Below are 16,083 nucleotides of genomic sequence, written 5' to 3'. Positions count from 1 at the left end.
CACACACACACCGGCATGCACATGCACAGTGTGTGCATATTTTCAAATATTAGGTGGCCATTATTTTTAAAATACCATTGTTGAGTGACAATGGACAGGGACTGTGTGGTGTGTGTACTACTACACACGTTTGCCAATAGTGTGTAATTGCGGCCCCCTTCCCATTGGTCCCCCACTCTTGAGCACGCCCCTGCCAATCCCGAGGGGGGGGCGGTTTGTGCATATTTGTAAACAACAGCTGGTGCACGAAATCTAAGGAAGTCTCTAGATTTTGCTCACCTGAAGTAGAGTATATTGTGATAAATTGCAGGCCACACTGCTTGCCTAGAGAGTTTTCAGCTATACTTTTCGTGGCTGTTTATTTACCACCACAGACGGACGCTGGCACTAAGACCGCACTCAGTCAGCTGTATAAGGAAATAAGCAAACAGGAAACCACTCACCCAGAGGCGGCGCTCCTAGTGGCTGGAGACTTTAATGCACGGAATCTTAAATCAGTTCTACCAAATTTCCATCAACATGTTAAATGTGCAACCAGAGAGAACATTTCTAGATCACCTGTACTCCACACACAGAGACGCATACAAAGCTCTCCCTCACCCTCCATTTGATAAATCTGACCACAACTATATCCTCCTGATTCCTGCTTACAAACAAAAATGTAAGCAGGAAGCACCAGTGACTCTGTCTATAAAACAGATGCTAAAACTACAGGACTGTTTTGCTATCAGACTGGAACATGTTCGGGGATTCTTCCAATGGCATTGAGGAGTACACCACATCAGTCACTGGCTTTATAAATAAGTGCATTGAGGACGTCGTCCCCACAGTGACTGTACGTACATACCCCAACCAGAAGCCATGGATTACAGGCAACATTCGCATTGAGCTAAAGGGTAGAGCTGCAGCTTTCAATGTGCGGGTCTCTAACCCGGAAGCTTACAAGAAATCCTGCTATGCCCGGCGACGAACCATCAAATAGGCAAAAGGTCAATACAGGGCTAAGATTGAATCATACTACACCGGCTCCGACGCTCGTCTTATGTGGTGTAACGGTTTTGACTTGAAGTTATAATTTATAGGGGTGCCAGGTAGGTTGTGCCTACCAGAGAAAATATTAGTTTCTCCTTTTAAATTGATAGGGAATGAGTCCCATCTGGTCCGTCAAGTCTACACCAATACAAAGGACTCATGTAAATGTCAGGATGGAAATACACTTTTCATGAACCCTTAAAACATTGGAAAGAACTTACACAACAACTGTATTCTTTTGCGTGGATGTATTAACAACATAAATGATCACACACAACAATATAACAATAATGAGCTTTAAACAGCTCTGGTTCCTCCAGAAATGTCCTGTACCTCGGGCCTAAAAAGAGTCCAGCCCGGTAAACAGGTTCAGGGAACTCAACTGACCTTAGTCACACAATGGTTGTCCGTCATACAGTGTAGCGTAAACCCAGTGTCAATCATACAATGAAAAGAACAAATATTTTACCACACATTTCAATAAATCCTCCACTACATAAATCATCACAGTATACATCACCCCAAAACAAATGAAATACCGTATACAAAAAAGGTTGTAGTCAGTCGGTCAGTCAGACAAGCCAATCTGCCGACAGATCTCCAGCGGAGAAAGGCCACGAAAACCAACGGAGAGGTGTAGTCCACAGACGCAAGAGTGGATCCGATCCTGGGTAGATTTTCTATTAGGCTACACAAAGCACACTTTTACAGCAACACAACAAACGGAAGAGAGACGCTTCAGAACTGAGGGTCGAACACATCCTCATTCATGTTTCTATCACAACTCTACTTTTGCGCAGCTGATGCTGGCTATTTAATTGGGAATTAAAGGGGAAGCGCCCTATTGGAAGGAGAAGCACTGAGACGGTTCAGAAACATTCAGGGCCGTCACACACCCCCTCCCCTGGAAAAAGCCGACCATTGCCCTGGAAGGCACATCTTGCAGAGAAAGGTCTCCTCATCACTTTCCTCTACAAAAATATTCATTACTTTTTGGTGCTCACGCTCCTCAGCCAAGGGGTCACAGGCCTTAAGGCGTGAGACTTCTGGGTCTGGGAATCCGAGAAAAGTCTCCTCACTTTCCTCTTCAAAGACCTTGCGGCGCTCAATCTCCTCCAATTCCTCAGCCGAGGGGTAACAGGCCTTAAGGTGTGAGACATGGACAACGCGCATATCTTCACCTGTGTCCTCTTTCACCGCTCGATAGTTCAAAGGGCCGCTCTGCTCCACAATCCTATATGGTCCTTGCCATTTAGGAGCGAGCTTGGCCGAGAAGAATTGTTCAGCTTTTGAATAAGGATGAGAGCGAAGCCACACCCGATCACGAAGCTGGAACTGCATGTCTCGTCTGTTCTTATCATAATTTCTCTTCTGCTTGAGTCGAGCCTGGATCATGTTCTTTGAGACAAGAGCTTTCAAGTTATGGAGATGGACTACCTGGTCATAGCAAGTCCCTTCTGGAGTAACCTGCTGGGGCTGTAGCACCATCTCCAAGGGTCCTCGGAGGGGACGACTCAGGTTCAGCTCTGCAGGTGTGACTCCAGTGGACTCTAACACAGATGAATTCAGGGCAAATCGAAACTCGTGAAGGTGCTTGTCCCAGTGTTTGTGCTGGGTCCCTACATAGGAAGCAACCATTGTCTTCAAGGTTCGATTAACTCTCTCAGTGAGGTTGGTCTGTGGGGGTATAGGCCATGGTCAACTTCTGTCTCAGGTTCCATCTGAGGCAGGTCTCCTCAAAGAGATCAGAAACGAATTGGGAACCTCGATCAGACAGGATGTAATCAGGCACTCCCCAGCGAGTCAGGATCTCTTTCGTAAGGATGTTAGAGACTGTCCTTGCTGTGGCCTGACGCAGGGCAAAGAGCTCCACCCACTTGGAATAGTAATCAACAAAAACAAGAATGTACGCATTCTGATTGGAGCGTCTAGGAAATGGACCCATCAAATCCACTCCTAACATTTCCCAAGGTCGGGTTACCACAGTTTGCTGCAACTTGCCAGCAGGCTTTCTACCTTCTGGTTTGTACATTTGACAAACCTGACAGTTTCGGACTAGTGACTTCACATCCATGCTCAGATGTGGCCAGTACAGTAATGCTTGCAACCGCTTGTAGGTTTTGAACCTGCCCAAATGACCAGCTAATGGGTCTTCATGGAAATGTTGCAGCAGTTGAAGGCGTAGAGTTTCAGGTATGTACATTTGGTAGAGTGTTCTGTGAGGTAGTTGTACAACTCGGTAGACTTTGTCTTCAATGATGGTCAGCTTGGTGGTAGGATTGACCATCTTTTCTCCATCTTCCAGGATAGTCTGGTACAAAGCCTGTACTTCTGGATCATCCTGTTGGGCTTTCCAAATGGCCTCATCAGAGATGGGAAAGTCAGTTTTGGGTGAGTCTCGACTGCTTGACAGGACAGTAGCACATGTAAGATGAGGGCCACCATTACCACCAGCAGGAGCTCTGGATAAGGCATCTGGAACAGTGTTGTATTTTCCTTTCCTGTATTCTACTGCAAAGGTGAACTCTTGCAACCGTAGAGCCCATCTGATAAGTTTGGTGCTTGGTTTGTTGGTCTTGAACACCCACACAAGGGAGGAATGGTCAGTGACCACAGTGAAGTGTCTTCCCTCCAGGTAGTACCTCCACTTTTCCAAAGCCCAGACAACTGCAAGGCACTCTTGCTCGGTTGTGGAGTAGTTCTGTTCTGCTTCATTCAATGTTCGACTGGCGAACGCTAGCACTTCTTCAGTGCCAAGTCCAGTCTGTTGGACTAGAACAGCACCAAGTCCAACATCACTTGCATCAGTGTAAACAACAAAAGGGCAATCAAAGTAGGGATGACCCAAAATGGGAGGTGTGACGAGGTGTCGTTTCAGGGTTTCAAAAGAGGTCTGGCACTCTGCCGTCCATCGGAATTTCGCACCTTTTCGCTTCAATGCGTTGAGGGGTTCTGCCACCTGGGAGAAGTTCAACACAAACCGATGGTACCATCCAGCCATCCCAAGGAACCGTTGAAGGGCCTTGAGTGTGGTTGGGACAGGGAAATCTTGTACCGCCTTGGTCTTTTCAGGATCCGCATGAGTGCCGTCAAAAGACACAATATGGCCAAGGAACTTCAGGGAGGTTTGGTAGAAGTTGCTCTTCTTCATGTTCAATGTCAGACCAGCTTCCCTTAGCTTGTCCAACACTGCTTGAAGATCTTGAAAGTGTTGTTCTCTGGTCTGGGAGTAGATAATTATATCGTCCAGGTAGACGAAACAGATCTTCCCTTTGAGCTCACCTAACGCAATCTCCATGAGTCTTTGGAAAGTGGCAGGTGCATTCTTTAATCCAAAAGGCATCACCTTAAAGGAAAACAAGCCCTCAGCACAGACAAAAGCAGTCTTGTCCTTGCTTTCCTGGTCCATCTCAACCTGCCAATAGCCACTATTGAGGTCAAGGGTAGTGAACACAACCGCACCAGACAATGACTCCAGGATCTCTTGGATGGTGGGAAGAGGATAGGCATCAGTCTGGGAAACCTTGTTGGTCTTCCTATAGTCCACACAAAATCTAAGACCGCCGGTCTTTTTTGGGATGAGGACAACAATAGCAGCACAGGGAGAGGATGAACGTTGAATTATATTTTGTGTCAACATATCATTAATGAGTCCCTTTTGGATGATTAGCTTTGCTGGGGACAAACGATATGGCTTCTGCTTGATCGGCATTTCCTGTGTAAGGAATATTTTGTGCTTCAGGAGCCCGGTACGTCCCAGCTTTGAAGTACATACATCAGCGTTATTCTGCAGCTGTTCCAACAGCCTTAACTCCTCTGGCTGTTCCAGCTGAGCTCTTCTCACAGCCTGTAAAAGGAGATCATCAGAAGGATTATCCAGGGTTAGTGTTAGTGGAGCAATGGCAGAGAAGACTGCCACATTTGGACCCCAATCATGTAACTTTGTAGCTTCTGACTGGAAGAAATGCTTCTTGCTCGGATTGTATGGAAACCAGTAGCAATTGTGTGCGATATCAATCTGGACACCACTGAAGTACATGAAATCAATTCCCAACACGACAGGAAAAGCAAGGTTCTTGGTTTGTAGGATAACAGAAGGAATCATATAGGAGTGGTTACACAAGCGGAACTCTACCTCACTCCATCCAAGTGGTCGTTTAGCCTCACCATCAGCCAGATAGAGTGGACCTTCTGTCCACGGCTTCAAGTTGTAGTGTAGACTTTTAACCTCCTTCCACAGTTTCTCATTGAGCAGTGCGTAGGATGACCCGGTGTCCAGGATGGCTCTTCCTGTCCATGGACCTATGGACAGGGGTACCACCAGTTGGTGCGGTATTAACTGAAAGGAAGGGGATGTCGATGGGGGGGTGTAGGCAGTGACTCTTGGGGTTTCAGCTCTGGTCAAAGCACCCAGAGTAGGATGGTCGTTCCTGCGAAGGGAGTTAGGTGTGTTGGCCTGTTGTGATTTGTGGTTTCTAGAAGGGTTTACTTGATATGGTCTTGGACATGTAGCTGAAGAATGTCCCTTTTGGCTACATCTCCAACAGAACATGGGAGGGGTCATGGCTGGAGACTCTGGCTGTTGTTGATGGTCTGGCTTGGGTAACGGTTTGGGTGTCTGTTTCTTTCTCTGTTCATATTGCTGTTGGCATTCTCTGTCCTTCTCAAACTGCTGTCCCAGGCGAACCAGTCCATCAACAGTGGTGACTCTTTCTCTGAGTTGACTGGCTAGTAGTGGGTTGATGTTCTTCAAGATCAGTTTAATGACCTCTTCCACCTCAATGCCAGGTTTCCACCTTCTGCACAGGGAGTGGTAACCGTATGCAAAGTCACGGATACTCTCCTTCTCTCTTTGCACTCGATTCCTGACTCTGTCTGCCAGCTCATCTGTGTAGTCCTCAGACAGAAATGCAGAGGAAAACTTGGCCTCAAAGTCAGCCCAGGAGGTAGTGGTGAGACGTGCCAGATCCCACCAGTCTCGAGCTGTCCCATGCAACACATTCCTCAATGTGGCAAGGAGTTCTTCGTCAGCCAGGGGATTGAGGGCAAGAAAGTCACGACATCTTTCCAGATACATTAGCGGATCAGGACTGTCATCCTTTTTCCCAAAGGTGGGAAATTGCAATTTAATGGGCATCGCCCCCACATGACGGCTACTCAAATCACCATGAACAAAAGAGCTAGGAGGGATTGAGGAAGTAGAGGGTGAGGGAGTTATCGGACCATGAAAATGAACACCAGGATGCATGGTGGATTGCATCCTGTAAGGGGTGGCTGCAGCATGGCCTTGTCTTAGCTGTTCTGAGGTGCCAGCTTGGCCCTCAGTGGTCTGAACAGAAGTGGACACCAGAGAAGCTCTGTGCAAGGAGTTGTGCCTAATGGAGGCCATGTCAACCGACACGTCATCCAACATTTTAACACAATTAGAGAGCTCTTTCTGCAAGTGGTCTACAGTGTTAACCAGAGGAGAAAAAACAGAATTAACGTCCTTGAGGACCTCAGTGTGATGATGTTGCAAGCGCCACTGGAGAGTGGCAGTGAGTTGGGTTTGTTGGTAGTCAAACTGCCTGTCCATGGCACCAGTAACATCCCGTCTTCCACTCTCACTGAGCTCTGTCAGCGTGCGGGTTAGAATGCTAAGTGAGTTTCTGAATTCCATGGCACTCTGTTGTTGCTCTTCACTCAGCCATTTGAATTTATGGTGGATTAGAGTTTGGAGATGTTGTTGAGTCCGACGAATATCAAGGATGTCACCTTGAAGTTGTAAGACTACAACCTCTGGAGATAAACCAGACAATGAAGGAAGGTTGGGCGTCAGAGGGAGGGCTAGCTCAGTACTTCCACACAGATCCATGTCAATAAGGGAGTAACTGGTTAGACCTCCTGTGGCCTGTGGTCCAGACCGAGCCTTCAGATTCCCAGGGCTCTGGCCCAAATCAACTCCATTAACATTATGATTTGTATTGTCAGCTCGATGGTCAGACTGGCCCTGTGTATTCCCATTGACAGGTAAGATATGGATGAGCACATTTTCTTGGGGTGAATCCATTGTTTTTAATTCCACACAAAAGATTTGCTTTGGTTATTTCTCAATGTTGAGGTCCCATCTGGGGTGCCATTTTTTATGTAACGGTTTTGACTTGAAGTTATAATTTATTGGGGTGCCAGGTAGGTTGTGCCTACCAGAGAAAATATTAGTTTCTCCTTTTAGTTTGATAGGGAATGAGTCCCATCTGGTCCGTCAAGTCTACACCAATACAAAGGACTCATGTAAATGTCAGGATGGAAATACACTTTTCATGAACCCTTAAAACATTGGAAAGAACTTACAAAACAACTGTATTCTTTTGCGTGGATGTATTAACAACATAAATGATCACACACAACAATATAACAATAATGAGCTTTAAACAGCTCTGGTTCCTCCAGAAATGTCCTGTACCTCGGGCCTAAAAAGAGTCCAGCCCGGTAAACAAGTTCAGGGAACTCAACTGACCTTAGTCACACAATGGTTGTCCGTCATACAGTGTAGCGTAAACCCAGTGTCAATCATACAATGAAAAGAACAAATATTTACAACTAACTACATAAATCACCACTGGTGTCCCCCAGGGCTCTGTTCTAGGCCCTCTCCTATTCTCACTATACACCAAGTCACTTGGCTCTGTCATATCCTCACATGGTCTCTCCTATCATTGCTATGCAGACGACACACAATTAATCTTCTCCTTTCCCCCTTCTGATAACCAGGTGGCGAATCGCATCTCTGCATGTCTGGCAGACATATCAGTGTGGATGACGGATCACCACCTCAAGCTGAACCTCGGGCAAGACGGAGCTGCTCTTCCTCCCGGGGAAGGACTGCCCATTCCATGATCTCGCCATCACGGTTGACAACTCCCTTGTGTCCTCCTCCCAGAGTGCTAAGAACCTTGGCGTGACCCTGGACAACACCCTGTCGTTCTCCACTAACATCAAGGCAGTGACCCGATCCTGTAGGTTCATGCTCTACAACATTCGCAGAGTACGACCCTGCCTCACACAGTAAGCGGCGCAGGTCCTAATCCAGGCACTTGTCATCTCCCGTCTGGATTACTGCAACTCGCTGTTGGCTGGGCTCCCTGCCTGTGCCATTAAACCCCTACAACTCATCCAGAATGCCGCAGCCCGTCTGGTGTTCAACCTTCCCAAGTTCTCTCACGTCACCCCGCTCCTCCGCTCTCTCCACTGGCTTCCAGTTGAAGCTCGCATCCGCTACAAGACCATGGTGCTTGCCTACGGAGCTGTGAGGGGAATGGCATCTCCGTACCTTCAGGCTCTGATCAGGCCCTACACCCAAACAAGGGCACTGCGTTCATCCACCTCTGGCCTGCTCGCCTCCCTACCTCTGAGGAAGCACAGTTCCCGCTCAGCCCAGTCAAAACTGTTCGCTGCTCTGGCACCCCAATGGTGGAACAAGCTCCCTCACGACGCCAGGACAGCGGAGTCAATCACCACCTTCCGGAGACACCTGAAACCCCACCTCTTTAAGGAATACCTGGGATAGGATAAAGTAATCCTTCTAACCCCCCCCCCTTAAAAGATTTAGATGCACTATTGTAAAGTGGTTGTTCCACTGGATATCATAAGGTGAATGCACCAATTTGTAAGTCGCTCTGGATAAGAGCGTCTGCTAAATGACTTAAATGTAAATGTAAATGTACCTTCTACCTCTGCTGTGGCTGCTGCTCCACTGACCGCTGCTTTATTGTCTGGGTGAGTCTGGCAGTTAGCACAGCAGTGCTCCCCTCCCCTGGCACCAGCCACCTCCTCCCCCCAGCACGCCCCAGCGTGTGTTCCCCTGTCCTCACAGTAGAGCCAGCAGTGACAGCAGAATGCCAAAGTAGACCAGGAGGGGAATGGCATGGATGTACTCAGGCGTATTCACGGTCACACTACATAGTGCAAGCATGCTTTTAGGTGAGTTGGACAGTTGGATTCCTTTTGATTTGATGGGAGCATGCAGTGTGTGGTGAAGGCGTCTGTTGACATGGTGTAGGCAGTTTGTGCTGATATCAGAACACTCCTGTGTCTGTAGAATTGTCTGGATTTAATTGTTTGTTTGATCTAAATTTGAATAGGTTTTTGAAATGTGGAAATGTCTGAAGTAGTCCAACCAGGATATGTTTGAAGACAATAGCTATGCTATACTCTGTTTGCCATTACATAATACAATATATAGTTGTTGTTGCATTCCCATGTCTTTGAAATATGCACTGTGTTCCTACTCTATCTGACAGTGACAGGTGTTTGAAAGAGCATTGATGATGATCCTACTTCTGCTTCAAACTCTAGGAGATGGCACACTAGTTATCAAGCTGAGAAATTCCCCTCCTGCTGTCAATCCCAGATAGGAGAGTACATAAGTTGTTATTGTGGAAATTTCTGTCAACTTAAATTGAATGATAACAATGCGTCACTCTGAATATAGCAGCGATCATCTGAAAGATCACCCTGACTGAATGACTGAACTGTCACTTGGCGACTCGATGAAATGGCGTTTGCACCGATATCGAATAGCTGGTGTAACATACTACACTGCTGTCCGAGTAGACCTGTTTCCACTGCTAACAGTGAAAGGATGTAATAAGCCTGTGTGTGTGTGTGTGTGTGTGTGTGTGTGTGTGTGTGTGCGCATTTGTGTTTGTACGTGAGCATGCGTGTGTGCTTGTGTGTGTGTCTGTGCGTGTGTGTCTCTGCTTGTGCACATGCATGCATACCAATGAGTAACAGGCCGTTTACTTTGGGCACCTCAGTCATCCGAACTTCCGAATACTGGCCCCTTTCCCGAAGAAGTTAAGGTTAGCTCAGTGCATTCAATGAATGCAATGGTAGGCTATGGCATTGTGCTTTATATCTTTACATTGTGTTTCATGACAGCTTATGAGAAGTGCATCTTGGGCATTTTGTTGAATCCTTCTGGTAATATGTGCTCTCAAAATAGTGAAGAGAATGCAATGGAATTTCATTTGATCGATTTTATTGTGTATGCTACTGTATTCAGCATCTAATTTACAGTGTGAGTCATACAACTGTTTTGTGTTTTGTCTCCTGTTTTTTCCCTGTTTAGTGTACTTTTCAAGGGCATAAAGTGCCTTGATATTCATCCAAATGAACGATTTCACTGTGATACAATCTGTGTGTGAGACTAATAGTGTTATTGGCTGCTAAATGGAGATGGGTTTGCATTTAGCTACAGCTTAGATGTGCCTGGGTTGGTGTCTGCAGTGGTTTACCTGCATGTTTGTTTCATTGGGCATTGTCGCCTCTTCCTGTCCTCATCTTGTGAACTTTATATCTAAGCATTACATTTTCATGTACTGTATGTGTTTCATTGTATTTATCACTGTTTAATGCAATGACTGGTAACAATGATACTAGGAAATAATAGTAGAATAAAAACCCAATACTTTTTTATTATTAAATTTTTCGAGCAGATGTGAACTTCACAGACCCACACTGACTGGCTCTCTACCACCTGTGTTCTTTAAGTTAGGCCTAATTGCAATGTAGATTCTATATCTTATAAAAGCATTACTGTAGCCTGTTTTCCAATTGTTCTGCCACTGGCTTTGACTTATAAAGGCTGTCTATGTTTATTTCCCATGTGGAATCTGGACTTTCTTTTTCTGTAGAGCAGTGTTTCCCAAACTCGGTCCTGGGGAACCCAAGGTTTGCACATTTTGGTTTTTGCCCAAGAACTATACAGCTGATTTAAATAATCAACTCATCATCAAGCTTTAATTATTTGAATCAGCTGTGTATTGCTAGGGCAAAACCTGCACCCCTTAGGTTCCCAAGGACCGAGTTTGGGAAACACTGCTGTAGAGAGAGATCTCAGGTGCTCCCGTATTTATGGTTTCATTCACACTAGAAATTACTAATATCTTCCATGTTGAGATCCACCACTCTTCTTTCATTTTATGCCAACATGTTGGATTTGTCTTTGCGTTTGTCCATATTAGCAAGCAATATTTAATTATGGCTTAATTATGTGGGATGGAGCCTCAGTGTTACGCACAGATGCTCAAATTTTTTAAGGAAGTGGAGCATATTTTCTGTTTGGTGACCCTGTTCACTGCTCTAACTCAACTCTGCCTTATGACTGGCAGGTCTGTACTTATTAGCCTCTGCTCCCACCAGGTCATCTGCCTCTGCAATTGAATCAGTCCTCCCTGGCATGCGGACCCAAGTTTGTGATAAGCCCTAATTTCATTTCACCCAGCCTGCATCAGGTGCTTCTAATAGAAGGGAACCTTCAATCTTCTCACAAAATCATCTGTAGCATCAGAACGGTTTGGCCTACAAACTATTATGACCCCTCTATGGAAAGATTTGACTCTCACGAACACGTTTTGCTCTACGACCCCCACAAGCGTCTTAGGACTCCGCCTAACGTCGGTACAACCAATCTGCCAACTTCTGTCTGTAGCGTCCAAACAGTTTGAGCTACACACTAATATTTCTGTGGAAAGGCGAGACTCTCACGAACATGTACATGTTGGTTGTTTTGCTCTAGGATGCCCACAGTCCTCAGCAGACCCGTCTGAATGTCCGCGGGTACCAGTTGAAAAAATGTATTGAAGTACAGAGCCTTCAGAAAGTATTCAGACCCCTTGACTTTTTCCACATTTTGTTAGGTTACATCCTTATTTTAAAATGCCAAGAGTCTGCAAAGCTGTCATCAAGGCAAAGGGTGAATACTTTGAAGAATCCCCCCAAAAAACGATATTTTGATTTGTTTAACACCTTTTTAGATACTACATGATTCCATACAGTGCCTTGCAAAAGTATTCACCCGCCTTGGCGTTTTTCCAATTTTTTTGCATGACAACCTTACATTTTTTGAAAGGGGCATGCTTATTTAAGATGGTGAGGAAATTACTTTTAAAGAACGACCAGGCATCCTCGACTGACGGGATGAGGTCAATATCCTTCCAGGATACCTGGGCCAGGTCGATTAGAAAGGCCTGCTCGCAGAAGTGTTTTAGGTAGCGTTTGGCAGTGATGATGGGTGGTCATTTGACCGCGGACCCATAGCGGATGCAGGCAGTGATCGCTGAGATCCTGATTGAAAACATGTATTTGGAGGGCAAGTTGGTCAGGATAATATCTATGAGGGTGCCCATGTTTACGGATTTAGGGTTGTACCTGGTGGGTTCCTTGATAATTTGTGTGAGATTGAGGGCATCTAGCTTAGATTGTAGGGTGTTAAGCATATCCCAGTTTAGGTCACCTAACAGAACGAACTCTGAAGATAGATGGGGGGGCAATCAATTCACATATCGTGTCCAGGGCACAGCTGGGAGCTGAGGGGGGTCTATAACAGGCAGCAACAGTGAGAGACTTATTTCTGGAGAGATTAATGTTTTTAATTAGAAGCTCGAACTGTTTGGGCATAGACCTGGAAAGTATGACAGAACTTTGCAAGCTATCTGCAGTAGATCCCCCTTTGGCAGTTCTATCTTGACGGAAAATATTGTAGTTGGGTATGGAAATCTCAGAATTTCTGGTGGCCTTCCTAAGCCAGGATTCAGACACGGCAAGGACATCAGGGTTGGCGGAGTGTGCTAAAGCAGTGAGTAAAACAAACTTAGGGAGGAGGCTTCTGATGTTAACAATCATGAAACCAAGGCTTTTTCGATTACAGAAGTCAACAAATGAGAGTGCCTGGGGACACGCAGGGCCTGGGTTAGCCTCCACATCACCCGAGGAACAGAGGAGGAGTAGGATGAGGGTACGGCTAAAGGCTAGCAAAACTGGTCGACTAGTGTGTTGGGGACAGAGAATAAAAGGAACAGATTTCTGGGTGTGGTAGAATAGATTCAACCATTATGTGCAGATGGGTATGGTGGGGTGCGGGTACAGTGGAGGTAAGCCCAGGCACTGAGTGATGATAAGAGAGGTTGCGTCTCTGGACATGCTGGTTATACTGGGTGAGGTCACCGCATGTGTGGGAGGTGGGACAAAGGAGGTATCTAAGGCATATACAGTGGGACTAGGGGCTCCACAGTAAACTAAAACAATGATAATTACCCTAAACAACAGTATACAAGGCATATTGACATTTGAGAGAGACATAAAACGAGGCATAAAGCAATCACAGGTGTTGATTGGGAGAGCTAGCTAAGTCAACAACGGGTAAGACAACAGCTAATCAGCTAAGACAACAACAGGTAAAATGGCGATGAATGGGCAGAGAGGGTCGGTTAACTACACACAGGGCCTGAGTTCGGGGCTAGGGCCGACAGATAAACAAAGTGGAGTACCGCGATAAATGAACAGTCCACCAGGCATCAGCTATGTAACCAAGGGTCCAGTGTACAGCAATAGATGAAACACGGAAGCCGCTAGGTATTCGTTACTACGCTAGCACGCGGGAGACATGACGTTTAAAGTTAGCAGTCCGGAATAAGTAGAAGCGTCTGCTCCGTCATCCGGCAAAGGCCGGTTGAAAGCACAGCTGGTGGAAATACGTCTGCGGACCAGTCATGGTGGTACGGCAGGGCGTCGTGTCGACGAAGGGACCGGGCCAGATGGCGAAAGAGGTATTGTAGTTGTGGTAATTTCATTTGCTAGCCGGGAGATGTGCCTGGCTCAGGGCTAGCTTCGGGGCTGGGTCACTCAGTGGCAGCTAGCTAGATGTGATGATCAATGGTCCAAGGTTTACGGCAGGAATCTGGCGTTGTAGTGGAGAAAAACAGTCCAAGGCTGGCAGGTATTATCCAGGCTAAAAAAAATGGCGTGTGCGTGCTGCCATTAAATAATTTTGTTTTGGTATTGTAATTTGCTCAACATTTCTTTGAATCATCATTGTGTCACCTTAGTGACCATTTGCAGTGTAGGGCCGGTCAATGCTGAGATTTGTACCATCGCAGGCAGAGGAATCATATACATGCTTTAACGACAAGGCCACCCTCAGGCACCAATAGCTTTTGTTCAAAACATTTTTTTTCTATGGCCTTACATTGTCAAATTAATATTTCATCAAAAGAGATTATGAGAGGGATGCTCCATTGCATCGAGAGTTTGGTATGACCTTAGGAAAGAGGATCTAATTGAGGCAGTTAGCCTAAAGTTCTGTATTAAGCTGTCAGTTTGCCTACTCCATGTTTTCAATAAACACTCTTTATGTTGACCTTATTCCATGCAGATGTGCATGAGTTATTGGTTCCCTTAGATGACACGGCATGCTTTTCATCCACTTCAACGGGAAAGGCAACTGGAAAATGTTAATGTCTCAGAGACTTACCCAAAAGGTTGGCTGGTCTTCATTAAAGTCCTGTAGATCACTTCTGTATTCCCTTTTTGTTTGCTAAGCTCTACTGACCTAACTTTGCTGTTAAAATATAAAAACATGAGATACCATGGGGTTGGTTAACTCTTGAGGTTCCTCAGGTCTCCACCAAACTAGGTAAATCGGCATTTAAATTTAAAGCACCTCATTCCTGGAACGGATTAGCGTCCTATCAATGGGACAGTTGTAAATCATGCAGCACCTTGTCACGATCGCAGATTTTAGAGAAACAACAAATGTCGGTACATATAAGTGTCTTATATCGGCTGAAAGCTTAAATTCTTGTTAATATAACTGCACTGTCCAATTTACAGTAGCTATTACTGCGAAGAAATGCCATGCTATTGTTTGAGGAGAGCTTCTAACAACAAAACACTCTTTTCATGCACATTAGGCTTGATAAATTAACCTCTGAAGGTGAAACGTGTACTTACATTCTGAAATCTGTCTCTGATTTATCATCCAAAGGGTCCCAGAGATAACATGAAGTATTGTTTTATTAGATAAAATCCTTTTTCATATCCTAAAAAGGTCCATATAGCATGCACGATCGATTTTGTATTTCCACTCGTTCAATTTGCAAAGAAAGGAATCTGTGAAAATCTAACCCTAAACGTTGTTTCAACCAGCCAAACCATTTGTTCGCAAATCATCGTTCGCATGTATTCCTCAGAGATCCTAGAATGTAACCAGACTTCACTATATCATTAGCGGTGTAGTATATCCTATAGGACAACATATTTGGTCAGAGAGCGATGCCTTCATGGCACGCCGATGACGTGGGCGGTCTTCACTTGAACGACTCTAACTTTGTCAAATAAGCACCAATCAGGGTCAACAAAGCTAGCTAGATAGCCAATGAGCTGGCCTAATGAATGCAATGAATGAATGCAAATGTCTCCTTCACGATTTGCCCAAATGTACCTGGGTGACTTCACACTAAATATCATGTAATTCACTCATACTTCAAGTTATCTGTCTGAAACGTTGCACATAGACTGCTGCCATCTTGTGGACACCATCAGACTTACAGAGTGATTGCTAGAACTGGGACTTTTCTCTTGCATTTCAAAGATGCATTTCAAAGATGCAATTTTCTTCTACCAGATCTATTGTGTTTTATTCTCCTACATTCAATTCACGCTTTTGATAAAACTGTCTGCTAAAATGGATGTACTATGCTATATATTATGATGTGTTGGGTTATTTTGAGTGGGACTGTTTTCTGGAGATTCAGCATGTATGTTTGACTGGATTGATGTGGGATTGTATCAATGGTTCACTGGGCGCAGAATTACCATGCTGCCTCAGCACAGGTGCATTCTAGTCCCTTGGTGCGTCGTACTGTATGACATGATTTTCTGTGAGGTGATCCATGAGCTCAGTGGCGGAGAAAAAAAGTGATGCAGTAGGGAAATTCTGAAGGCATGTCGTGTGTGTCTTGTTACTCTCTCACGCATCATCACTGAATACTTGGGCTCCCAGGTGGCGCAGTGGTCTAAGGCACTGCATCTCAGTGCTAGAGGCGTCACTACAGACACCATGGTTCAAAGCCAGGCTGCGTCACAACTGGCTATGATTGGGAGACCCGTAGGACGGTGCACAGTTGTCCGGGTTTGGCCAGTATAGGCTGTCTTTGTAAATAAGAATTTGTTTTTACCTGACTTGCCTAGTTAAATAAAGGTTAAATAAAATAAAATACTTATCCACGCTCC

General features: G+C 45.4%; 1 protein-coding gene across 3 annotated transcripts in view; it reads left to right on the top strand.

Moving 5' to 3' along the window:
* LOC115179199 (zinc finger protein 385B) overlaps nucleotides 1–16,083 on the top strand; it is a 150,812-nt gene that overhangs the window by 74,027 nt on the left and 60,702 nt on the right. The window contains exon 1 of one of the 3 annotated variants that reach the window (XM_029740578.1): nucleotides 8,831–8,991. The exons of the other annotated variants lie outside the window; for them this stretch is intronic. Within the exon in view, the coding sequence (XP_029596438.1) occupies nucleotides 8,931–8,991 (61 nt within the window). The 5' untranslated portion in view covers nucleotides 8,831–8,930. Of the gene's footprint in view, nucleotides 1–8,830; nucleotides 8,992–16,083 lie in introns of those variants that run through there. 3 annotated transcript variants of the gene reach the window in all.

Source organism: Salmo trutta, chromosome 39 (assembly GCF_901001165.1).
Source record: "Salmo trutta chromosome 39, fSalTru1.1, whole genome shotgun sequence".
Taxonomy (NCBI): Eukaryota; Metazoa; Chordata; class Actinopteri; order Salmoniformes; family Salmonidae; genus Salmo; species Salmo trutta.
This window is presented reverse-complemented; position numbering and strand designations above follow the sequence as displayed.